The sequence below is a fragment of the Tiliqua scincoides genome, chromosome 1 (assembly GCF_035046505.1).
Source record: "Tiliqua scincoides isolate rTilSci1 chromosome 1, rTilSci1.hap2, whole genome shotgun sequence".
Classification (NCBI taxonomy): Eukaryota; Metazoa; Chordata; class Lepidosauria; order Squamata; family Scincidae; genus Tiliqua; species Tiliqua scincoides.
Window position 1 is genome coordinate 32,366,218 of NC_089821.1, and position 22,771 is coordinate 32,388,988.

General features: G+C 43.8%; 1 protein-coding gene across 1 annotated transcript in view; it reads right to left on the reverse strand.

The window, feature by feature from the left end:
- Positions 1-22,559, reverse strand: part of CD44 (CD44 molecule (IN blood group)) — a 96,126-nt gene extending 73,567 nt beyond the window's left edge. The window contains 1 exon segment of the mRNA XM_066639190.1: positions 22,370-22,559. Coding sequence (XP_066495287.1) covers positions 22,370-22,436 — 67 coding nt within the window. The 5' untranslated portion in view covers positions 22,437-22,559.
- Between the last annotated feature and the right edge of the window lie 212 nt (positions 22,560-22,771).

Below are 22,771 nucleotides of genomic sequence, written 5' to 3' on the forward strand. Positions count from 1 at the left end.
ATTTCAAAGAAGGTTCTTTCTTTCAAGAACGACTACATTCAAGGTGTTTCATTCCGATCTGGCTTCACATTCTGGCCTCCATCCTCCCACGCTCAGAGCAGATGGAATTGCTCGGCTTCAGCTTGTCAGCTGCTCCAAGGTCCCACGGTGCCGGTGGCCTCGAACTGGCGACCTTGTGGATGTTATCTTCAGGCAGACGGAGGCTCTACCCTGTAGACCAGACCTCCTGCCCTTGCTTTGTGCAAGGCCTTTTATAGGCCTTGAGCTATTTCAAGACCTTCATTCATTCATATAAGTTCATCTTTAATATATTCATTTATGTAAACGTATGTAAATTTATTCAAATTTTAAATGTAAATTAATTCTTTTTCCCCCGGCCCCCGACTCAGTGTCAAAGAGACGATGTGGCCCTCCTGCCAAAAACTTTGGACACTCCTGACTTAGATGAAGGAGCACACAGAATGCTCATCAAATTCGCAGACAACACGAAACTGGGAGGAGCAGCAAATACCCTAGAGTTCAGGAACAAGATCCGAGATGATTCTGACAGAATGAAAAACAGAGTAAATGCAAACAAAATGAATTTTAACAGGGATAAATATGAAGTTCCGCATCTGAGTAGGAAAAACCAGAATCATATATAAAAGATTGGGCATATCTGCTGGAGCAATAGTACATGTGAAAAAAATTCGAGGGTTTTAGTAGACAACAAGCTAATGTGAGCCAGCAGTTTGTGCACAAAGAACTTGAATTTGATTCTAGGCTGCATGAAGATGCATTGAGACTGTGAGAAGTAATGGAACCACTGTATTCAGCTTTAGTCAGACCCCACCTGAATACTGTGTCCAGTTTTGGGCTCTGCAGTTTAAGTGGGATATTGACAAACAAGTGGGTTAAGAGGAAGGTGGCTAGGATAATGAGAGGGCTGAAAACTATGACATACAAGGATAATTTGAAGGAGTCGGACGTGTTTAGTTTGAAGACAAGACATCATATCTATCTTCCATGAAGAGCTGTCATATGGAAGACAGTGGATTTGTTCTTTGTTTGCTTCAAAGGGAATGACCAAGACAAATGGGTTTAAAGTATAACAAGGGAGATTTTAATTAAATATAGGAACAAATTATTTGGTACAAAGTATTTGGTAGGGCAGTGGTATTCAAATTGGGGCGTCGCAACGCCCCAGCCTGTGGGTCCTGGCCTCTGCCCCCTTAAGGGGCGGGGGCAGCCAGGAGACAGGGGGAAGGCAGCAGCACGATCCACAGGATCGCACCGCTCAGGGGGGCTGCAGGGGCTTGGGTGCACTTGCCCAAGCCTCCTGCAGCCTCCCAGGGCTGCGGGGAGCCCTGCGCAACCTTCGGCAGGGCTCCCCAGGTCAGGGAAAGGGAGAGTGGGGCTATCTGCTCTGCCTCCGCAAAAGCGGAAGCAGAGCGTGATCACCCCACTCTCCCTTTCCCTGACCTGGGGCGCCCTGCAGGCGCTCGCGCAGGGCTGCCCGCACACAGGGACAGCTGCTGCAGGGACTGGAGGGTGCATCCCAGTCCCTGCAGCCCCCTGAGCGACGCGATCCTGCCTTCCCCCTGCCCCTGCTGCCTCCCCCCTGCCCCGCAAAGACTTACTGTGGGTTTCAAACTCCAGGAGAGTTTGCCAGACTCCCGGACCAGTCTGCCTCAAAAGGTGGAAGACTCTACATTGTTGAAGGTCTTTAAGTATTATTAACAGTATTTATATACCACTTTTCAACTAAAAGTTCACACAGCGGTTTACAGAGAAAAATCAAATATCTAAATGGCTCCCTGTCCCAAAAGGGCTCACAATCTAAAAAGATGCCAAGGAATACCAGCAGACAGCCACTAGAACAGACACTGCTGGGGTGAGGTGGGCCAGTTACTCTCCCCCTGCTATAAAAAGGAGCACCCACTTGAAAAAGTGCCTCTTACCCAATTAGCAAGGGGTTGGACTCAATGATCTTGAAGGTCCCTTCCAACTCTATAATTCTATGAGTATTTAGTATGATGCAGTATATGTATAAATTCTATCTTTTGTATCTTGAAAATTCATAATGCTAATAAGGATAACACTACTAATATCAGAGCCTTCCTTAAAAAAAATCAAGCTATTTAAGGGCTCACACTCTTTCTGTCATTTCTCACAGACACCAATTACGACTTTCAATTCTGGCTTGGCAGTAAACCATAGTTTGTCCAAACATGGCCTGTGAATCCTGGTTAGCTTATTCAATCAAAACAAACAACTATAAAAGAGGATTGGAAGTTTTTAATGCATATGAGTAAGGGAGGTGGAAGTACACAAACCCAAGGCCAATGCCTGCTCATCCTCAGAACTTTAAATATGGGTTAATTTTCCTTCTTAATTGCTTCAGTAGCCTGTGGTTTGAATGTGAAAAAAATGATTATTTTGGAAAAAAAAAAAGTGCCCTACTGAGCCACAAGAGTGTAGCTTAAAAATTTTAAATTGGTCAGATATAAGTGTTATTTCAGGAGAGATGGAACATAAAGTCAATATCCCAGAAAAAGGAATAAGGCACAGAGTACTGAAAAGTACAAAAGTAGAAGGAAATGTAAAAAGTAGCCTCAAAGAATGGTGGTATCAGTGGACTGAAGAGATTCCTGGAGTGAGGAGGCTGAACAAGAGAAAACAGGCAGGAACGCTTCATGAAGAAGACAATAAATGTCAGATTAATGCTGAAAGGGAGAGGAAGTTGGCGACTGAATTGGAAATGAGAAGGGCGATGGTCTTGACTGGTGCCTGGAAGTCAATGACAAGGTTCTTTAGAGAAATTGGGGACATTACTTAGCAACCACAAAAAGATTTCATTCAAACTGGAACAAGGCTTTCCAAATATCGAAGGTAATTCACCAACTAAGCAAAACATTTCATTGCTAAACAGGGACTGGCATGGGACTGTGGGGGGGGGGGGAGAAGCTGCCAGGTGGATGATATGCATCTTTATAGCCAGTGAATTTTCAGACACATGCCCATTTAACTCACACACTCTCACTTGACAAGCGCCCTGTACCTGCTAGCTGAACTGGCTCAGCAAAAGAACAGGAAAAGCAATCCTCACTGAGTAGCCAGAAGGAATCCATATAAACACTAATAAGCAGAGCTCTAAAGCAGCATATAATAAAAGCAACTAACAATTTAGTAGTCTGGCTTTGCAAAGAAACTGCTTTTGATAGTTGCTAATGAAACACCAAAGACATCTTATTTTTTAAAAGAACAAAACCATTTAAGCACTTTAAAGATATCGTCGGTCAAGGAAACAAAACTTGGCTGGTCAGTATGTTTTTTTTCACTAATTCTTGGCATTACTCCACTAAGATTAATGCTGCCACTTTCCTCCTCCTCCAGTCAGGTTCTAATGCATTGATTCATGCGATATACAATGATCAAAGCCCTTACAGCTGCAATCTGAACACATTCCTTACGAAGGCCTGCCTGGCACCGACCTTGCACTTCTTCAGGAGATGTGTAAAAACCGGGCTTTTCCATTCTGCTTATGCAGGGCGCCATGTCTGGGAATGGGTGGCAGGTAATGTATTTTTCAGTTATGGATGTTGTATCTTTTTGCTGCCTTTCGAATTTAAATTGTTTTCTTTTATGATTTCAATGTTGTCCTATTTTGTTTTCTTACATAATTATGTATTTAAAATATTTTAACCCATGTTTTCCCTACCATCAGGGGACGCATGAGGCTGCTTGCACCAGGAAAGATAACATACAATAAAATGACTGACATCACACAAAATTAAAAAAAATAAATAAATACAAGACTGAGAACAGCATTTTACTGGAAGCTACCTGGGGTTTCCCCAGCTAAGTAAAGCAGAACAATACTGTCTTAAAATTAAAAATGTGAATAGTGTATCTAAGGAAACAGTTGCATCATCATTAGAGATTATCTACAATGTGTTAATCATAATAGAGCTACTTCCCCCAAATTCCTTACTAACTTTAAAACAAAATCTTTTAACTCAGTGGGCTTCATTTTGCCACGACCCCAATAAATACGTATATAAATAAATAAACTATGAGACTAAAGACCCACCTCTGATCCCACCCCTGCTCCCAGGACCCAATCTACCCACCCTTGCCCCCATCACCACCCCACCCTTGCCTCTTGTGTCTTCACAACAACCTTGTGAGGTAGCATCCTGAACAGGGCTTAGGAGCTGTGGGGCAAGTCATTAAATATTAAATATTAATATTAAATGAAATATTTAAAAAACCTTGGTTTTGTTAAGGCAATTTGTTAAGGCAATCCATTATTGGACTGGATGCAAGCCCTCTTCCTGCACAGGTTTTGAAAGGTTGCCGTGATTCCCCCTCCCAAATGGGGTTGCTCACACTGTTTTAGACAGTATTCAGTGGATAAATGGACCGCCACTGGCTTCTACAAAGGTAAGACAGTACCCTTCTGCTTTATTATGCAGTAGCTGCTATGTAACACATATTATTATCCTTCTTGAAAACTGAGCTGCAGTTTTCCATCCCATTGTCTAAAACTGCCTCTGCATTGGTTGATGGAGGTGGTTGAGTCAGATGGTGGACTGGGGAAGGGAGCGCCTGCCTCGATTGCACTTTCTCCTCCCAGTCCCTGGATTCAAAAAGGAAAAGACAGAGTGAAGGAGGAAGTGCGGCGCTGAGGAGCGTGGGGGCGACCAGAGAACTAACTGCTGAGTAAGAATGACAGCATTTGACATGCCACATCAGGTGCCACTGGCACATCTTGGGCTGGGCTTGCTTAAACCTTCCGTGTATTACATCATAAGACACCTACGCTTGCAAAATGTTGAAATTCTAAACTTGCAGGATAGACACATACAGGATGTCTCCAACTTTTCTGTTACATCACCTTTTTCCCTTCCAGTCAAACTGATGCAGAACTTCCAAAGATCAAACCAACCAAACTGCAGTTATCAGAGAAAACACCCAATTGCTCACTACAGTGTTGGCCACATTACAAACTCGTGTTGTCTGCCACCCTTTGCTGTGATATCTGAGAAACTAATGTTACGCTTGAATATTTGTCTCTATCTGATTGTGCATTTTGAATATTTATACCCCATCTTTGGACTGAATAATTCTGAACATAAGAAGAGCCCTGCTGGATCAGGCCCAGGGCCCATCTAGTCCAGCTTCCTGTATCTCACAGCGGCCCACCAGATGCCTCAGGGAGCACACACAAGACCACAAGATACTTGCCACCTCCCTGCATCTAGCACTCTATTTACACTCATACACACACACCCCCAGCCAAGACACCAGATGGCAATTGGGTTTAACTTGTGCTACTTTGTTGAACACAGTGACCAATTTATAATGCATGAAACCTAATGAATATACCTTCCGTCCCTCGCCAGTCTGGGGTAGGTGAAAAATTGGGAGGGGGGAACATATATGATGATATATTCTTATCGTATACAGATACACTCACTGCTATTTGTTTGGAAAGAGGTATATGGGTTATTACATTAATTTTTGTCCAATTATGCTGACTGCCAGTTTTGCTTCTGAAATTCATTCAGTTTAATAGTCCTACCTTTAAATTCTTAAATGGCCTGAGGCTAGTATATCCTAGGTTTCTCCCATAAGAAATGTTACGACCCCAAATTCCCACACCATGCAAGTTACAGCAGCTTCCACACCAACAGTTTGCTCCAGAATTGACATCATTCATTCATTCACTCTGCTATTATGAATAATTCAGACAATATGACTGCCAAACTACTGCATTCCAATAGTCCCAAAGTCCCATGTTCTGCACTGTCATTCTATCATTTTTCAGACTCGGTCGGTGGTGCTTTTTTTTTCCACTTGCAATTCAGTTGCAGCACCAACCTGACGACCATTGGTGGCAGGGGACCATTGGAAGCCCAATGCAGAGTTTTGCATCAGAGCCCCCAGCAAACTGACACCAGCACTCTCTCTACACTAGCTGAAAAAAAAAATTAAGAAAGTATTAGTTACCATCCCTCCACAGCATATGATCTCCAGTCCATCAAACTTCAGGAGGATCAACTCTGTACTGCACTAGAGCTGCACAAGATGCCCCTCAGCTCCTACCCTTCCTGACATTCTTTTCAAATAACCCAAATGTAATAATTAAAAGCATTTAATTAAATAATTAAAAGCATTCCTCTTGATATGCTGCAACGCAAGTGTAGTGAAATTTCAACAAAAGAAGAAGAGGAAATCAAGACATTATTGAGACATTATTGACATCAATAATCAAGACATTATTGAGAACACTGCAGAAAGGGCAGAAAAGATCAGAAAGGCTCAGGAGGTCCCTAAATAGTGGATCTGAAGTGAGATCTGTCCAAACAAAGGGAGGTTGTGTGCTAAATAGAGAGGGTAAAGGCTGTTTTAGATACTGTCAGCAGAATGACAAAAGGCATGAAGGTAGGAACTGGAGAAGTTAATGGCTGGGGAGTTGGAGCAGAAGAGCGTTTGGGAAGAATATGACACTTTGATTTTAAAATGGAGATTCAATTTGATTGGAGTGATATGTGGTGGTGAGGAGGGAAGCCCCCCCCACCTAACTGGGAAAAAAACCCCATCTATAGAGATAGTAGAAAAGAGGGGGCTGAGGTTGGCACATGCAGTAACGTGTTCTCAGCTGTCCAACTCCAAGATGTGTAAGTGCAAAGGCTCACAACCAATCAGAGCAGCCAGAAGGCAGAACACTCCCTCATTTGAACGGGGCTGATAGGTCTATGAGTTTGGCCAGTCTGCTTCTAGTCTGCTCAGCCACCCTCCACTGGATCCTGACAATCAATTACATTTTATTCCCATGCTATGGTCAGTGTCTGCTTAATGACACTTAATGGGGCTGTGGAGAAATTTTCCCAGACTTCCTGCATTGATCTAAGCGGGCGACTGGGTTTCCACCTGCTTCAAAGTACTGGCCCCTGATTTTGTTTTGTTCTTCTGTGTTACAGTGCACTCTTTTCCAGTAACTAGCTGTCTCAACTTGCTTAGATGTGTTGGGCAATGGGCAGGGATCATGGCTGGAGGCAGTAGAGATTGCACCTTGTTGCCCTGCCCTCCTTGGGGGAGCCCTTAAGGGACACTGGGGGCGGGATTCACAGTTCAGCCCACTCAGAGGGGGAGCCTGACCTTGGAATTTCTTCCTTTGGCAGGCAGTCTGGGGAGTTGATTGGCCTACACCCAAGTACTTTCAGACACACCCTGCCACCCCAGTTGTACTCCCAGAAGAAGGGCTGGAAAAACAGCATTGACAGTAGGCAGGCTAAGAGTTTGTGGGATTCCTGCCCTTGCACAGTCCAAAAGCTGTGTATATTTGCCTTTGGAAGTTGTAAAAAGCAGTACATTTGTGGCTTGCTACATAACTCTTATTAAAGTGGGATGCGCCTTCCTCCTCCCACCTTGCCTCACTTCTCACTGAACGAACAAATGGGAATAGACAAGTACACTTGTAAAGAACTTTGAAGAGGAGAAAGAATACCACAATCATATAGATTTAACCTTTGCCAGCTTGTAAGCCTAATGGATACAGACCTCAGGAATTTTCATTGACATGCTGCTTTCATCAAGCATGAAAGTGAAATTGGCTAACCCCACCCCAGGAGACAATAGCGGGCAAAGTACACAACATACAGGACTGCTCTAACATCCTATTAAAAAAAAAATCAGTGCAAACTTTGGAAAGGGATAGTTTCAACCAGGACAGCTGGCAGCAAGGAGGGGGCTCTGAAATCTTAAGCCACCCAAAGTTCCTTCTCTCATGTTTGCTTTCCCCCAAGCAGCTTTATTCACACACACATGCACAAGCTGTGCTTGTATTGAAGCTGGAACTTAGCTTAATGAACTACCATGAGTGGTGTGTGCTTATACCTCAAAGCTCTTTTAAGGCAAAAATACATTTTTATTTTGCCCTTCCTGCAAAGTCCGCAGAGTATTGTACAAATTCTCTACCAGTTATCCTCACTAATACCCTAAGGTTGCTAGACTGAGAGACTGCGGCTGGCCCAAGGTCATTTGATAAACTTTGTGTCTGAGCAATGATTTAAATTCAGATCTCTCCAGCCTAAGCCCAAGAGTCTAAGTACAACACCACACCCCTGTGACTTAAGAACATAAGAAGAACCCCACTGGATCAGGCCAAAGGCTCATCTAGTCCAGTTTCCTGTATTTCACAGTGGCCCACTTGATGCAGGTAGGTAGGTAGGTACGTAAGTAGGTAGGCAGGCAAGCAGGTAGGTAGATTGCAGGTAGGTATGAAGTCTCTGGGTTGGCCAAGCATGATTTATTTTTTGTTTTATGAATTTCTATATTGCTCTTCAACAATGTTTCCAAGACAGTTTTTAAAAAGCCACGATAGCATCAACTATAAAATGCAATCAAAACCGTGATTAACATTTCAGCCCAATGTTGCATATACGTAACAGGGACCAAATGTGTGCACCTGTGGGCCTGGCAAAAATGGGTTAAAAACAGCAATTCAAACAATGTAAAGATCAATTTAAACGGTTGGAGAGAGAAAAAATTCTTCACCTGGCACTCAAAAGACAGCAGTATGGGTGCCAGGCAAGCCTTCATGGTGACAGAATTCTACAAATGGGCATCATAAATTGAGAAGGCTTCTCTCTCCAGTTGCCACCTGCCTCACCTCAGATGATGGAGACACCTAGAAGAAGGTCTCTCAAGACAAATGCGACACATGAGCAGGTTGCTGCAGAAGCAGGTACTCCTTCTGTTATCCAGGTCCCAGGATATGTAAGTGTTAGTAATAACAACAATATAGCACCATCAAATGCACCTGGCACTTTATATAGAATGAAAGGAAGGTCCCTGTCCCAAGGATCTTACAATCATGATACTGGTGCAAGAGAGAAAATGGATCTGTAAATGTGGCAAGACTTGAAAAGTAAGCACCAGCAGTTTGAATAGTGCTGAGAAGCCAGTGAACCAGTGGTGAACATTATGCACCAGCAATGGTTCTTCAATGGTTAGTCAAACAGCTTATTTTGAACAAACTGCAGCTTCTGGTCAGTCTTCAAAGGCATTCCCATACGACACTACAGTAATCAATCCCAATTTAAACAGTAGGAGCCAAGGGATTAAATTAGCAGGAGCTGCAAACTAGAATGCGACAGACAAAAGGTTGCAACAATCCTACGTCTAATACAGTGGTTCCCAATCTGTGTGTCACTTCTTCCTGGCTCACTGGGCCAAGATCACATGAGATCTCATGCTATTCTTGTGAGATCTCATGTGATGGCACTGCCATGACTGGGCTCTGTGGACAAAGGGCACCATGGCAGTGGTAAGTTTGGGAACCGCTGCCCTAAAGAAATTGGATCAACATCCTCCTGCTCAGTTCTTCTTTGACCACCACAGGTCTAATACAACAGAAAGAAGGGATAACAAAGAGTTAACTCCAGAATGAACCAGGACTGGACAGAAAAGTAAACTAAGGAGTCTGGGTAAGCGGCACAAGAGCAAGTAGAGAGAAATAAAATGAAAGAGGAAACAAAGACAACCACAAGCTTTACTCGAGATGTTGTCATTTGGAATGAATCATTTTTTCACAAGCTTTTTTACTGAGTAACACTCTTTCCTTTGACTCTTCCAGTTAAATGCGTGGTCCCTCAAAGGTTTCACAGACAATGTCACAGAAAGTTCCCCCAGTCACAAGATAAACTTTACTTAGCTTTTCCAAGTAAAGATGAGGGTAGATTTGCACAGTGACCTTGAAAGGGGAAGGATGTGCAATGTATACCTTGCACATTTGACCCCTTGCACATAACATGCTCCATGACAACACTGGCTCACAAAGATACCCTATTCAGACCATTTATTCAAAAAGCAGAGGCAGAAGATGTGAGATCCATGTCTGCAAGGCCAGGATTGGTCTGAAACACCTGACTGATATATTAAGGACCATGCCATGAATCCGCCACATCTCAATGAGGTTCAGAGGCTATTGGTATGATGGTCATTTTCCAGAGCAGGCAGATAGAAGGCCAAAGGGGTGGGTGGTTCAGGGGCAGGTACATAGTTGAATCATACACATGGTTGGGTTCCCAAAAATTGCAGCATGAGGCAAGGCAATACAAGAGAATAATAGGGTGCTCAGATTAAGGAACCACACCTGAAGTAGCAGTCATAAACAGATAGCTAGTCTCCTCAAATCATCTGACCCAGCTATGTTGATGAGCAGCTGAACCCTCTCTGGCCATCCCCTGAGTGTTACTGCAGCACAACAAAGATAAAGCCAATAAGTCCCTCTCCCCTCAGATCCTCCATTTTATGGCCTGCCCCATCCCTGGCTCTCCTTGACTATATAGCTGGCGTAGGTCTGAGGAGACCCACTGGTCATCAGGGGGCCTCCTGATCACTCCACCACCACCATCATGCACCTCCATGGCACGCCTGTATGCTACAGCATGGGGAGGGGGAGTGGGATTTGGCTGATAGGCACCTAGGTTTGTTGGCTACTGAAAGTCCTCCCACTGCCTTACAGCCTCAGATAAACTCAAACATCAGTATCATCTTTGCAGGGCTTTGGCTCTGTTGTTGTTCTATAATGCTACTTATTTGTATGTAGGATCTAGAGGTGGCTTCTTGCAAGGGATTGCTTTTGTTGCTGCAGTCTGAACTTTTCCCAGCATTGTTGGGGAAAATAAAGCTGTCCCTCCAGCTATGGGACTGATCTTGAAGGATGTGGTTCACAGAAGTTGTGCATACAGACTCACAATTGTACAAAGAGCTCCCCATCCATGCCACTCTGAGGCTTTGTGACAATTTGCTTTATTTCTTATTTCTGTACAGGCCGAGTTGTTTCCCCACAGTGCCACTCAAGCATGGGAAAGCTGATTTAGGGTCCAATCCTAACCAACTTTCTAGCACCAAGGTAAGGGCAATGCAGCTCCGAGGTAAGGAAACAAACATTCCCTTACCTTGAGGAGGCCTCCGTGACTGGCACCCAACTGCAGGATGCATCACATGCCCCATTGGCACAGCTATGTCAGTGCTGACAAAATTGGTTAGGATTTGGATCTTAGTTCTTTTGTTTAAAACAGTGTCAAATGTCAGCGTTCCTCCTACCACTTAAGAGTTGTTTTTTCTTTCCTTTCCCCAAAAGCTATGCTCACTCCTACTCCAAGTACTTTACCTGTCATTCTTTTTCAGATTCAAAAAATCAGCAGTGGCAGAAACAGCAAAAAATCGCACCCCCTGCAGCAAGGCTCATCTCTGGCAGCAAGCAAACCACCCAGGACATTGTGTACAGACAGAATATTGTGCTCCTGCCTCTGAGTTAAGGGGAACATAAGCATACTGCTAGTGGAAAATCTGTTGCTTTAAATCAGGGGTGGGCAAACCCCGGCCCGTGGGCCATTTGCAGCCCTCAGGGTCCCCCAATCCAGTCCGCAGGGATCCCCCAGTCTCCAAGGCCTTATATAGTCTTCATGTGTTTTCTGTTTTTCCCTTATCATTATTATAATTCCCCCATTGCCTCTGAACAACATATGACTCCATGTGTTTCTAGCTTGGTCTGTATGTTTTCATTGTGCAAGACGTACGTGGCAAACAGTTCATAGTTCTCATGTGGTTCTACAACTATATTATAGTTCTCATGTGTACGATAAATAATCTCAGTCAAATTCATTCATTCATATTAACTTCAGTCTCTAATGTATTCAGTTACGTAAATTTATTCAAATTTGAAATGTAAATTGATTCTTTTCTTCCTGGCCCCCAACACAGTGTCCGAGAGATTATGTGCCCTCCTGCCAAAATGATTGCCCACCCGTTTGAAATCAAACCCTGGATTCCACATTTAGTTTAACAAAAGGAATATGAGCATGAACAAACAGTAAATTATTTGAAGTTATGCAGTACAAATCGATGGTAAGGCCACACCTGGCGTATTGTGTCCAGTTCTGGTCGCCACATCTCAAAAAGGATATAGTGGAGATGGAAAAGGTGCAAAAGAGAGCAACCAAAATGATTACTGGGCTGGCGCAACTCCCTTATGAGGAAAGGCTACAGCGTTTGGGCCTCTTCAGCCTAGAAAAGAGGCGCCTGAAGGGGAACATGATTGAGACATACTAAATCATGCAGGGGATGGACAGAGTGGATAGAGAGACGCTCTTTTCCCTCTCGCATAACACCAGAAACAGGGAACATCCACGAAAGTTGAGTGTTGGGAGAGTTAGGACAGACAGAAGAAAATATTTCTTTACCCAGCGTGTAACTAGTTTGTGGAACTCCTTGCCACAGGATGTAGTGATGGCATCTTGCCTGGGTGCCTTTAAGAGGGGATTGGACACATTTCTGGAGGAAAAATTCATTACGGGTTACAAGTCATGGTAGGTATATGCAAGATAGAGGTAGGCTGTCTTTGCTTGCCAGATGCAGGGGAGGGCACCAGGACGCAGGTTGTGCCTGTTGTCTTGTGCGCTCCCTCGGACATTTGGTGGGCCACTGTGAGATACAGGAAGTTGGACTAGATGGGCCCTTAGCCTGATCCAGCGGGGATCTTCTTATGTTCTTATGCTGTAATTGTTAACAATTCTCTTGAGTTATTTGTTCCAGAATCATGAAGATTCCATGAATTCTATAGATCACCTAATCTTGCATCGTTCTCCAAGTATTGCAATTATAACTGTGCCTGTAGATGTAGAGACTCCAGAGTAAAACCTGCTTTGCAGCATTGAGGATTGCCCATCCCAGGAAAAAAAATATCCCTGCTCAACTATGACAGCATTTTGTAGATCACGTACAAAGGATCTCCAGACTCTGGGAGGTAATGCATCATTTCAACATGGGGAGATGAGGCACGAAAGATGAAGTTGCAATGCTTAGCATGTCTGTCCATGCATGCCACACCCTTTTGCCTAGAGGGTGCCCACCCAGTAGCAAACAAATAAACAAGAAACACTGGAAGGAAAAATTGGTAAAGTACTCATTTCCCCCATGGCTTAGCCCTGCATAGCAGTTCCCAAAAATCAAAAGCATACTTATCTCCAAGACAATGTCATGACAGGCAGTATACTGTAATCCATTCTCGTTCTGGGGAAATTCCTTTAGTTACAAGATGGAAACTCATGCCAAAATCAACCATCGCTTTTCATACACTAGGCTGCTTGTCTACATTCTGCGATCACTTTGCGAATGGCATCATTATCGGCAATGAAGGAACACAGTCTTTGTAGGCCTCCTCCCTAAGGCCTCCCTAAGGTCCCTGTTGGACCTTGGAGTGCCAGAACTAGTGCTATGCCAAGATGAGGTCCTTTAGGGCAGCGTGAAAACTGGGCTGCTGCTGTAAATGGCAATTGGCTCGGTACATGTGGCAGCGAGCCCAGAACGCTCTACTGGCGCTGTTAATTTAGCAGCAGATATATTCAGTGGATGGGGAGGGAAGTAACGGCGCATGCGAGGGGAGGAAGAGGAGGGACTGTGTCGAGGGAGGGAGAGCAGTTACTTGTGCCGGATTCTGCCCCAAAACTCCTCCTAGAACACCCCTTTACTCTCCTTGGACCTAGCCAGCAAAATGACTGACTCATAGGCGATTGGGCAACCACTGGGCAAGTAAAAATTTTATTTACCTCTTGCAAGCTGTTCTACCGCCTCCCCTATACTATCTAATAACTGCCATGATATAAAGTTTCCTCTGAAACTTGAGAATGTTCTGTACAGGCAAATATTCCACTGAATGGTGGCACAGCACGTAGCATAGCCTCTGTTGGTGTGGCTGCATGCTATAATGAAGCAGGGGATAGGACTAGGCAGTAACTTCTGCAAATCCAAAACACAGTTTGATGAATTGGTGTTGCAGATCTTTGTGGTAGTTTCCTAGTTTTAATCCTTCGGGGTTGAAGCATTTGTGCCATTTCTTGACGTTTTCCAGGGAACAGACATGAGCCAACCCATGATTACATTTTTATGTTCACCTGACTTTTAGTGGGAGATTCAGCCTGGACTTCACTCTCCCACTGAAATTATAGTCAGCAAAAAAAAGCTGTCTTTGGCCACACAGTGACCAATCTTATTCGTAATTAAATGTAAAACAATTAAAATAAATATGATCCCCAAAATACGTTTACACCAGTTAAGCTGCTGAATTAAAATAAAACTCCTTGTGATAGCTCACCTATTCTGCAGAAATAGCATAAACTTCGCAGAAACAAAGCAAGCTACACTTTGCAATGAGTTAGAATTTACAGAGCACATGATTTAGAATTTACAGCAAAAGAGAGTTGCATTCATTTTTGCTTATACTGTAAGTGGGGCCTCGGTATCCGCAAGGGATCAATTCTCAGACCTCCCCCCCCCATGGATACCGAAAACCATGACTAAGCAAATCTGCAGTTTTCAGTCCCTTAAGCCCTTCAAATGGGGTCAATGCTCTGCTTCGGTCACCTCTGGAGGGCTTTCTGAAGCCCACAGAGGATGCGCACATCTGTCTGCAGCCTGTGCAGGCTTCAAAATGGCCAAAAAGGCCAAAAAATGCTACCCCGAGGACTTCCCCAGCCTCCTAATGTCTTATAAAGTATTAAAAACATCATTTCTGTTTCCCCTCTGGAAATTAGAAGTAGCATTTTTTTGGACTTTCAGGCCATTCTGAAGCCCACAGAGGCCACAGGCAGACACACACGAGCTTCAGAAAGCCCTCTGGAGGTAACCAGAGCAGAACTCTGGTCCCCTTTGGAGGGTTCAGGTGGAGCCAAGTTTGGCTCAGCACAAACTGAGGGGACCCAGAATGAGCCAGATATAAAATGTGTGGATAAACAGACTCCACCTATATTATATATGACACTCTGGAGCTTCTTAACATTTTTGCTTTATCATGTCTCGGTAGAATATTTACCTATGCAAGAATATACTTCAAGCTTGAGTAGAAAAGTTACATCATGGCTCAGTTATTAAATAGAATTAAAATTTGGTAGAATGACAGTTTGATCAAGACAATCCTTTTAAGATACCCTCTTCACCTGTTTACTTCTCTGATCTTTTTATTCCACTTGTTCTACTTCATTTAATTCACACCCAGACATCCCTTTCATGCTGTGGGTGGGGTCATCAAAAGCAGGAGCACTGAAATCATAGCCAGCTGCTGTTATAGTTGATGCACACTACAGGAGAGGCTACATGTGGTTTGAAGATCAGGGCACTGACAAGCTACCAGATTTGGCATTCACCTCTTTGCAACTAGGATTCCATCTGCAGCATCAGTTGTAAAACCCCAACCGCGTATACTGTGGTTCTGAAATTCTCATTAAGAGGATTATCATTTCAGCAAGGGTGAGAAGCAACCATGTCTATAGAGAGTCCAGTAAAAGTCTTCCTAAAATGTATGGTGAACCACACTTGAAAGGTCAGGTGGGGTTTCACCTGGAACCTGCAAAGGGTAAATAGAAATCAGTAGGAGAAAGATGGTGATTAAAAGCCTTTAAAGATGGCACTTCTTTAAAGCACTTCTCTGCAGTAAAACATCTAAAACGTATACATGGATTTTAACGTGTGCTGTTTCACTGTGTTTCATTGCACAGAGACAACACAAACAATTGTGGCTTTCCAATATAAAGCACATGTATATATGGTCAAACACATTTTGTCACTTGCAACAATACAGCCCAATCCTATCCACACTTTCCTGGAAGTCAACCCCATTGACACTAATGGGACTTACTTCTGAGTAGACAGGCACAGGATTGGGCTGACAATCCATTCCCAGTATCCACGGATCCAGCATCCATGGATTTACTCACCGCAGATGCCAAACACCATGGTTAAGCAAATCTGCAGTTTTCAGTCCCTTAAACTCTCCAAAGGGGACCAAAGATCTGACCAAACCAGAAGTAGCTTTCTGAGGTCTCTTCTTATGTCCTTAAGCTTGTTAAGCGCTAATTGCTGGGAAGCCCACAGCACCTTAAGCACTTCAGAGTGTAATAGACTGTATAGCCACTATGCTACTAGTGACTGCAATGGGGGGACTAAGAAAAAACAGCTGCCATAACATTCATTCTAATGATATCAGAGCCTCCCATGTTCCCAGCTGGGTGCTATAGCATAAAGGAGTTACAAAATTACACTATTTTGTTCTTAATTTCAGGCCTCCAGCACTTAAGAACATAAGAAGAGCACGCTGGATCAGGCCATAGGCCCAACTAGTCCAGCTTCCTGTGGCCCTAGTCCATCTCACACAGGTCCACCAGATGCCAGAGAGCACACAAGACAACAAGAGACCTGCATCCTAGTGCCCTCCCTTTCTGAGGTAGCCTTTCCCTATTCTGAGGTAGCCTACTTGTTTTTGAGAAGTATCTATGCTATCAATGAGGAAAACCCTAAGCTATCAAATGGACAGAGAGAGAGAGTCATGTTGAGCTGCTGCAAATGTTTCACCTAGTTTAAGGAGAAAAAGGGTGGAACGGAAAACAGGACACATGTCATAATTGCCTTTCTTAAGAAAGTATACCTTAGAAAGGTAAGTTCTCAAGTTGAGATAAGTACACATAAAATAACATAATAAAGGATGTAGGGAAAAGTCAAGTACCTTTTCTCTTAGGACATCTCTCTGCTCACCTAAGAAGTTAATTATGTAAACTGTAGATCCTGCACTTCTCCCGTGCTGACACATGCAAGCCATGTGAACCAATGAGGAACTAGCACTGAGGGAAGCGCCGTGCATGTCTGGACATTGTGCAGGTTGCCACTAAATGAAAAATTTGCCTGCTGAGTGAAGAAATGACTTGTCTGAATCCCTGCTTTCCCATGTGCTTTTTTCTTAATCTGATCATCTTCTGTGGGTAGCATTATTAACAGACCTTTTAAAGCGGTTGCTGCTGAACATTCAACTAAACTCAGAAACTGATTTATTGGCATCCAGGTTGAAGTTTAAACCTTTTAGTTCATAACACAACATCTGAGTTTTGTTTCTGAAAGTCTAAATCAGCCCTGCTCAAACTTTCGAGCTCTCCACGCCCAGAATGCAGTCCCCATCTGGACCACATCCGAACATTCTGCACAGCCACCATGCAATGCCCTCGCTGTTCGGACGTCAGGCACACTCTGGGCAGTTGCAATGTCTACCCAGCGACCCGGAATGCTGCGCAACAGGACATCCAGGACTGCCCAGAGCATCCCTATCCTCTCAACGGGGAGGACATCGTATGGAGGCCGCGAGGAACCAAAAGGTCCGCTCACCAGATGAATCTGCACGGACACCAGATCCGGCCCTTGGGGTACGGTTTACCCTCCCCTGGGCTAAATGATTAGAAGAACTAATACCGTTTGTGAGTGCACATTAGATGTTAAAAAGTTATACTATTTGTTCTTAATTTCAGGCCTCCTTTTATTTTTGAGAGGTATCTATGCTATCATTATCAATGAAGAAAACCCTAAGCTATCAAATGGACAGAGAGATATGAGTCATATTCAGCTACTACAAATGTTTCACCCTGTTTAAGGAGAAAAAGGGTGGAACAGGAAACGGGACACATCCCATAATTGCCTTTCTTATGAAATTGCAGCTTAGAATAGAAAAGTATTCAAGTTGAGATAAGTACACATAAAACAATAAAATCATGATGGAATTCTGCATGCAGATTATTTGCTCAAGTTGCAACTTGGAGTAACGTTTTCGTTTTAGCTTTTCCTTGCATAAATCCTATTGACTATCACCCTCAATGCAAAGTTGAAAACACCAGAAATAAAAATCCTAAAATATTCCAAAATCTTTTTCTCATTAAGATCCATGTTTCTTACCCATTACTTTTGCCAATTTTTATGGCATGTGTTATTTGAAAGGTCACAGACAGCAGGGCTTGCAACATTTTTATCATTAACCCATTTTTGCCGGGCTCCCAGGTGTACGCATTTGGTCCTTGTTGCATATATGCAACATTGGACAGAAAATGGCTTAATAGGATAGGTGGAGTGTCCTGCTTCCTTTTCCACCTTTTATTTCCTCCTGAAATAGGAAACAAATGGCATTGGTTCTGAAAATGCCATAAGGGTATCACAGAACCTCACTCATAACTCATGGGTTCTTTGTTGCTCTGATATTTTAGCATTTCAATCTTTGTAACATAGATACTTCTCAGATTCAAAACAACTTGACTTGACTTGCACTTGGCTCAAATTGTGTCTAGAGCAGGGGTGTCAAACATAGGGCCTATGGGCTGGATGCCGCCCCCCAGATGCTTTTTATCCAACCCCATTATAAATGGGCCCTCTCAGAGCTACCCTTTCAGCAGCGCCTTTTCTGCTGAGGCTCTGGGAGGAAGAAATGGCAGGAAACCTCAGAAGGCAAGGAGTGTACTGGGAGAAAAGCGAGACCAAGAGCCATGAGAGAAGAAGACACTGCCAACGCACTGGGAGAGCCCAATTATCACATAGGCTGCCCTTTCAGCAGCGCCACTTCGCAGATCACTTCTCAGCAGCAGAGCTGCCAAGTGACATTATGGCAGAAGCAGTGCTGCTGAAAGGGTGGCCTGTGTGATAATTGGGCTCTCCCAATGTGGTAATTGCATGCTCACATCTTGAAAATATGAACAAGATTTGCACATTTTCTCTTCTGTCATTTGCAGCTCTTTGGGAGCAACAAGTGTTTATTTCTGGCCGTCATCTGCTTAATGATATCACTTTCTGTTTAATGATGTCATTTCCAGCCCTCAGCAGGCACTGTCCTAGATTATCTTCTCCGGACACAGATTTTAACTCTGCCGGTTCTGAAAACTTAGCCCAGTGATATTTTACAATATATTGCTCTGTAATATCAGGCATTTATAGTTGATATTTGCATACTATTACAGATAGTTCATCTCTCTCTCTCTCTCTCTCTCTCTCTCTCTCACACACACACACACACACACACCCAGAGAGAGAGAGAGAGAGAGAGAGAGAGAGCTAGTATCTTGACAGCTTTGGACAGGAAGCAAAGCTTAAAGAAGGAAGCTCACACCCTCAAGGTGTGAAAGTGATTCCCTCTAGCCTTGCACAAAGTAGATGGCTAACTGATGCCTCCACTAATCTCTGACTACTAGGGAGCAGAAAATACACCAGTTGCTTTCTGACCAAGTGATGTCAAACCTTACATATGTCATCACATAATCTGCTTCCTAAAGCTTAACTATCACTTCCCCATAAAGACTCTTCCAAGTTTCCCACTAATAGTTAGAGGTTCTTACAGATATTCCTCTCAAGGATTCAGTGTGCCAGGTGATGGCCCAAGGGGTTGGGAACAGCAGAGAGAGAAAACTTAAAAATGGAACTCCTTGCCGCAGGATGTGGTGATGGCGTCTGGCCTGGACGCCTTTAAAAGAGGATTGGACAAGTTTCTGGAGGTAAAATCCATTACCGGTTACAAGCCATGATGTGCATGTACAACCTCCTGATTTTAGAAATGGGCTATGTCAGAATGCCAGATGCAAGGGAGGGCACCAGAATGAGGTCTCTTGTTATCAGGTGTGCTCCCTGGGGCATTTGGTGGGCCACTGTGAGATACAGGAAGCTGGACTAGATGGGCCTAAGGCCTGATCCAGTGGGGCTGTTCTTATGTTATGTTAACAAGCAGTGGCATAGCTATAGGGGGGCCAGCATGGTACTGAAGACACTGCAACACACTGTGTAAGTGGCCCCTCCCATTCACCTTCAGAATCACTCCGGGCAGCAACAGCAATGCGCAGGCACTCGAGCTGCCTGGAATGACAGCAAGTGGGAGGGGCAGGATATATGGCACACAATGCTTCCCACTGCGTTTGAAGATCTATCAGGAAGGCCAATGGCACTAACCACACCAGCGTTGCAGTCCCCTAGGAGACAGCAATACCAGTGTGAGCATCTCCCAACAAGAGAGGAAAGCAATCATATACCTGCTTGCCTGGGAGCAAGCCCCACTGAATTAAGTGGAACTTACTTCTGAGTAAACATGCATAGTCTTACAGTGTTGGTTCCCTAAAAACGTTCCCAGCTGCAGTGCTGGAGTAACCATGCTTCAGCAGCTCCCACACCACAGCTGGTAACAAATAAACTGGACCTCAGAAATGATCTACTGTAGATTAAGCAGGTCTACATCTGATCCACACTTGAATGTACAGTTTGAATGCATTTCTCAGAGGCATTGTAGACCAGCAGACATTTGGCAGCTGGGATTTAGAAGATCTGGGCTCAAATAATTATTTGGCCATTGCTTTCTGAATGCCTTGCGCAATCTCTTAGCCTCAAGTTTCCCATCTGCAAAATGGGAATAAGGTGTGTCCTCCTGGACAGGACTACTATAAGAAGAGTGTAAAAAGTGTTGTGTGTGTGCCTGAACCGCATTTATTTTCAATATATGTCACAGAATTATCTCATTTTATCCTCATAATAATCTTGTTTAAAGAGGCAGTGCTGAGTGACTTGCCCAAGGCCACCTAAGCCACCTTCACGGCTGAGCAGTCATTCCTATCCAGGTGGCCGAGGTCCAAAACTGGCATTCTGTATCTTACTACATCAGCCAGCTGAAATTCAACATAAATGTTAAAGAACAACCTCAATTCACTATAAAAATGCTTGTGGGTTTGGCTGTGCTGTGGCCAGAGGCCTTAAAACATTTTAAAAGGAAGCGGTTTGAGAGAAATTCTGCACCTCGTGGATAGATAACTTTTCTTTTGTCCTACTACAGTTTCTAGTCAAATGGTTTTCAAACAATAGAGAACCTGCAAAATGGTTTACCAGAAGTGGAAGTGGGACTTGTGTTTGCACCACATACAGGGACTCGGCATCTGAACATCTTCAACTTGCAGGGGGGGGGGAACTGTCTCCAACCTGAAGTACAAAATGCATTGCACAGAGTGGGCCAGGACCCAGGGCTGTTACAAAGCCATTTCTGACTACAAAGCTTAACTGGAATGCCCTGCATACCAACCGAAATATAGTGTAGCCATAATCTAATACCTTGCTAAGCCCTTAAAGAAAACTTTCCTGTGAAGCATGCATGAAACCTGCCATGCTCCTTCCCCTCTCCCTTAATAACACTGAGGACTAGATTATTGGGAGAGGGGGGAATTCCTTCTATCTTTCCTACAAGAAAAAAATGTTATGCCCAGAGTAATTGCAGGGTGTGCTTATTTATAGAACATTTGGCAGTTCATAAAAGGGTATATTAGCTGAGCAAGGGATAACTAAATAAGCAGAATTATTCTGTGGCATGCATACATCCACCTCATTTGTCTTGGGTAGAGCACCTCCTTATGTTTGGAAAATGCACACTCAGGTACTTTATTCATGTTTTAAGGTATTGTTGAAACCCTCAAAAAGTGTTTCCAAGTGCAACCCTGGAATTTTTCTCCCAGTGCTTCCAAAACGTGTTTCGAACTGTGCGCTGACACACCCATTTGCAGAGCTAGTGTATAACTACCAGTATTGTTCCAGTTTGTTTCTTGATGCTCAAGTAAATATAAAAGCAGTAAGAAGACGCGGTCTATGAAAAAGAGTTTTGTTCAACTCTCAGGAACTGGTTTTGTGGAACAAAAATAAGGGTGAAAGGATAATAGATTCCCTTCAAAGCAGCTCAAGGCAATTTCTATTACAATGGGTCTCTGTTAAAGGCACTGTTATTTCTCGGCAAGTCGTGCTGGTTCTGTATCACATCAAACTTTTTAAGAGCATTTTGTCATTGGGAGCATGTGATTTACTTAAACACATAAACCACTTTTGTTCCCCCAATGAGTGTTTATTTCACGATTTGCAGGCAGACTTCAGAAAGCTTGCAGGAGGCGAGGGGGGGTAGAGGAATGACTGAGTTGCCCATTCCTACTAGATCATTTTTAAAAGTTTGCTTCTGAGTCTCATCAGCTATCAGCAAAGTGCGGCACAACCACAGTTCCTTTGCCCTTCCAGATTCCCTTCCCAGCTTGAAGCAGTCCTGAATTCTGCACCTCTGTCTGGCATGCAACAGTTCCTCCACTTCAGCAAGAATACAGCTATTGTAAAGTCCAAGGGATTTTCTTTTCCCCCGATCTGTCTGCTCCCCAGAACCAGGGGAACACAAATAAATACATAACTGTGGTTTCCACTACTGAATAAGGACCAGATGCGGTGAAACTCAGTTTCTCTGCCATTCTCCAGCAAATCCATAGTTCAGTTTTCCCTAGCTGCTATAGTATACTTCAGTGCATATATATCTATACATACACATCCATATGCATGCACAGCTTGCAAAAAACACACACACAGTTTGCATTTCAAGACTGTTGTCACTTCAGAACTAGTAAGATGTCAGTGAACTGAAACTCCTTGCAGGCAGTTGGAGAGCTGGGGGAAGTCTTGTTATCTGCAACGTGTTAAGCTAATCGCCTTGCATAAGCCATTTCATTCATAAGGCACTTACCTATCTCAGCCAGACAAAGCTGCAACAAATAAAATCCAATCACTGCACCCAGCCAGAACTTGGCCATGTTTTCTCCTGGAGTGAATGTGCAAGAGAAGCCAAAAGTTCCACTCCCCAACCTACACAAAGGAGGGGGGGGGGAATGTCCCAGGTCTTGTTCAAAACTCTGCTGCACAGCAAGCCAGCCTCTGAAGTGTGCTGCAGTCCTCTGACTCCCAATTCAAAGCAACTGAAGTAGTGACACAACAGGGAGGGGAGCTGAATCCAAAGTCACACCCATGTTGAAACAAAAAAGTGACTGAGCAAAAAAAGGGGAGGAGAGAAGGCTGCTACTTATGAGTAAGCAGTTACCACCAGCAGATTTTCCAAAGAGGCTCCAGAAATCTTTTACTCATCACAGGG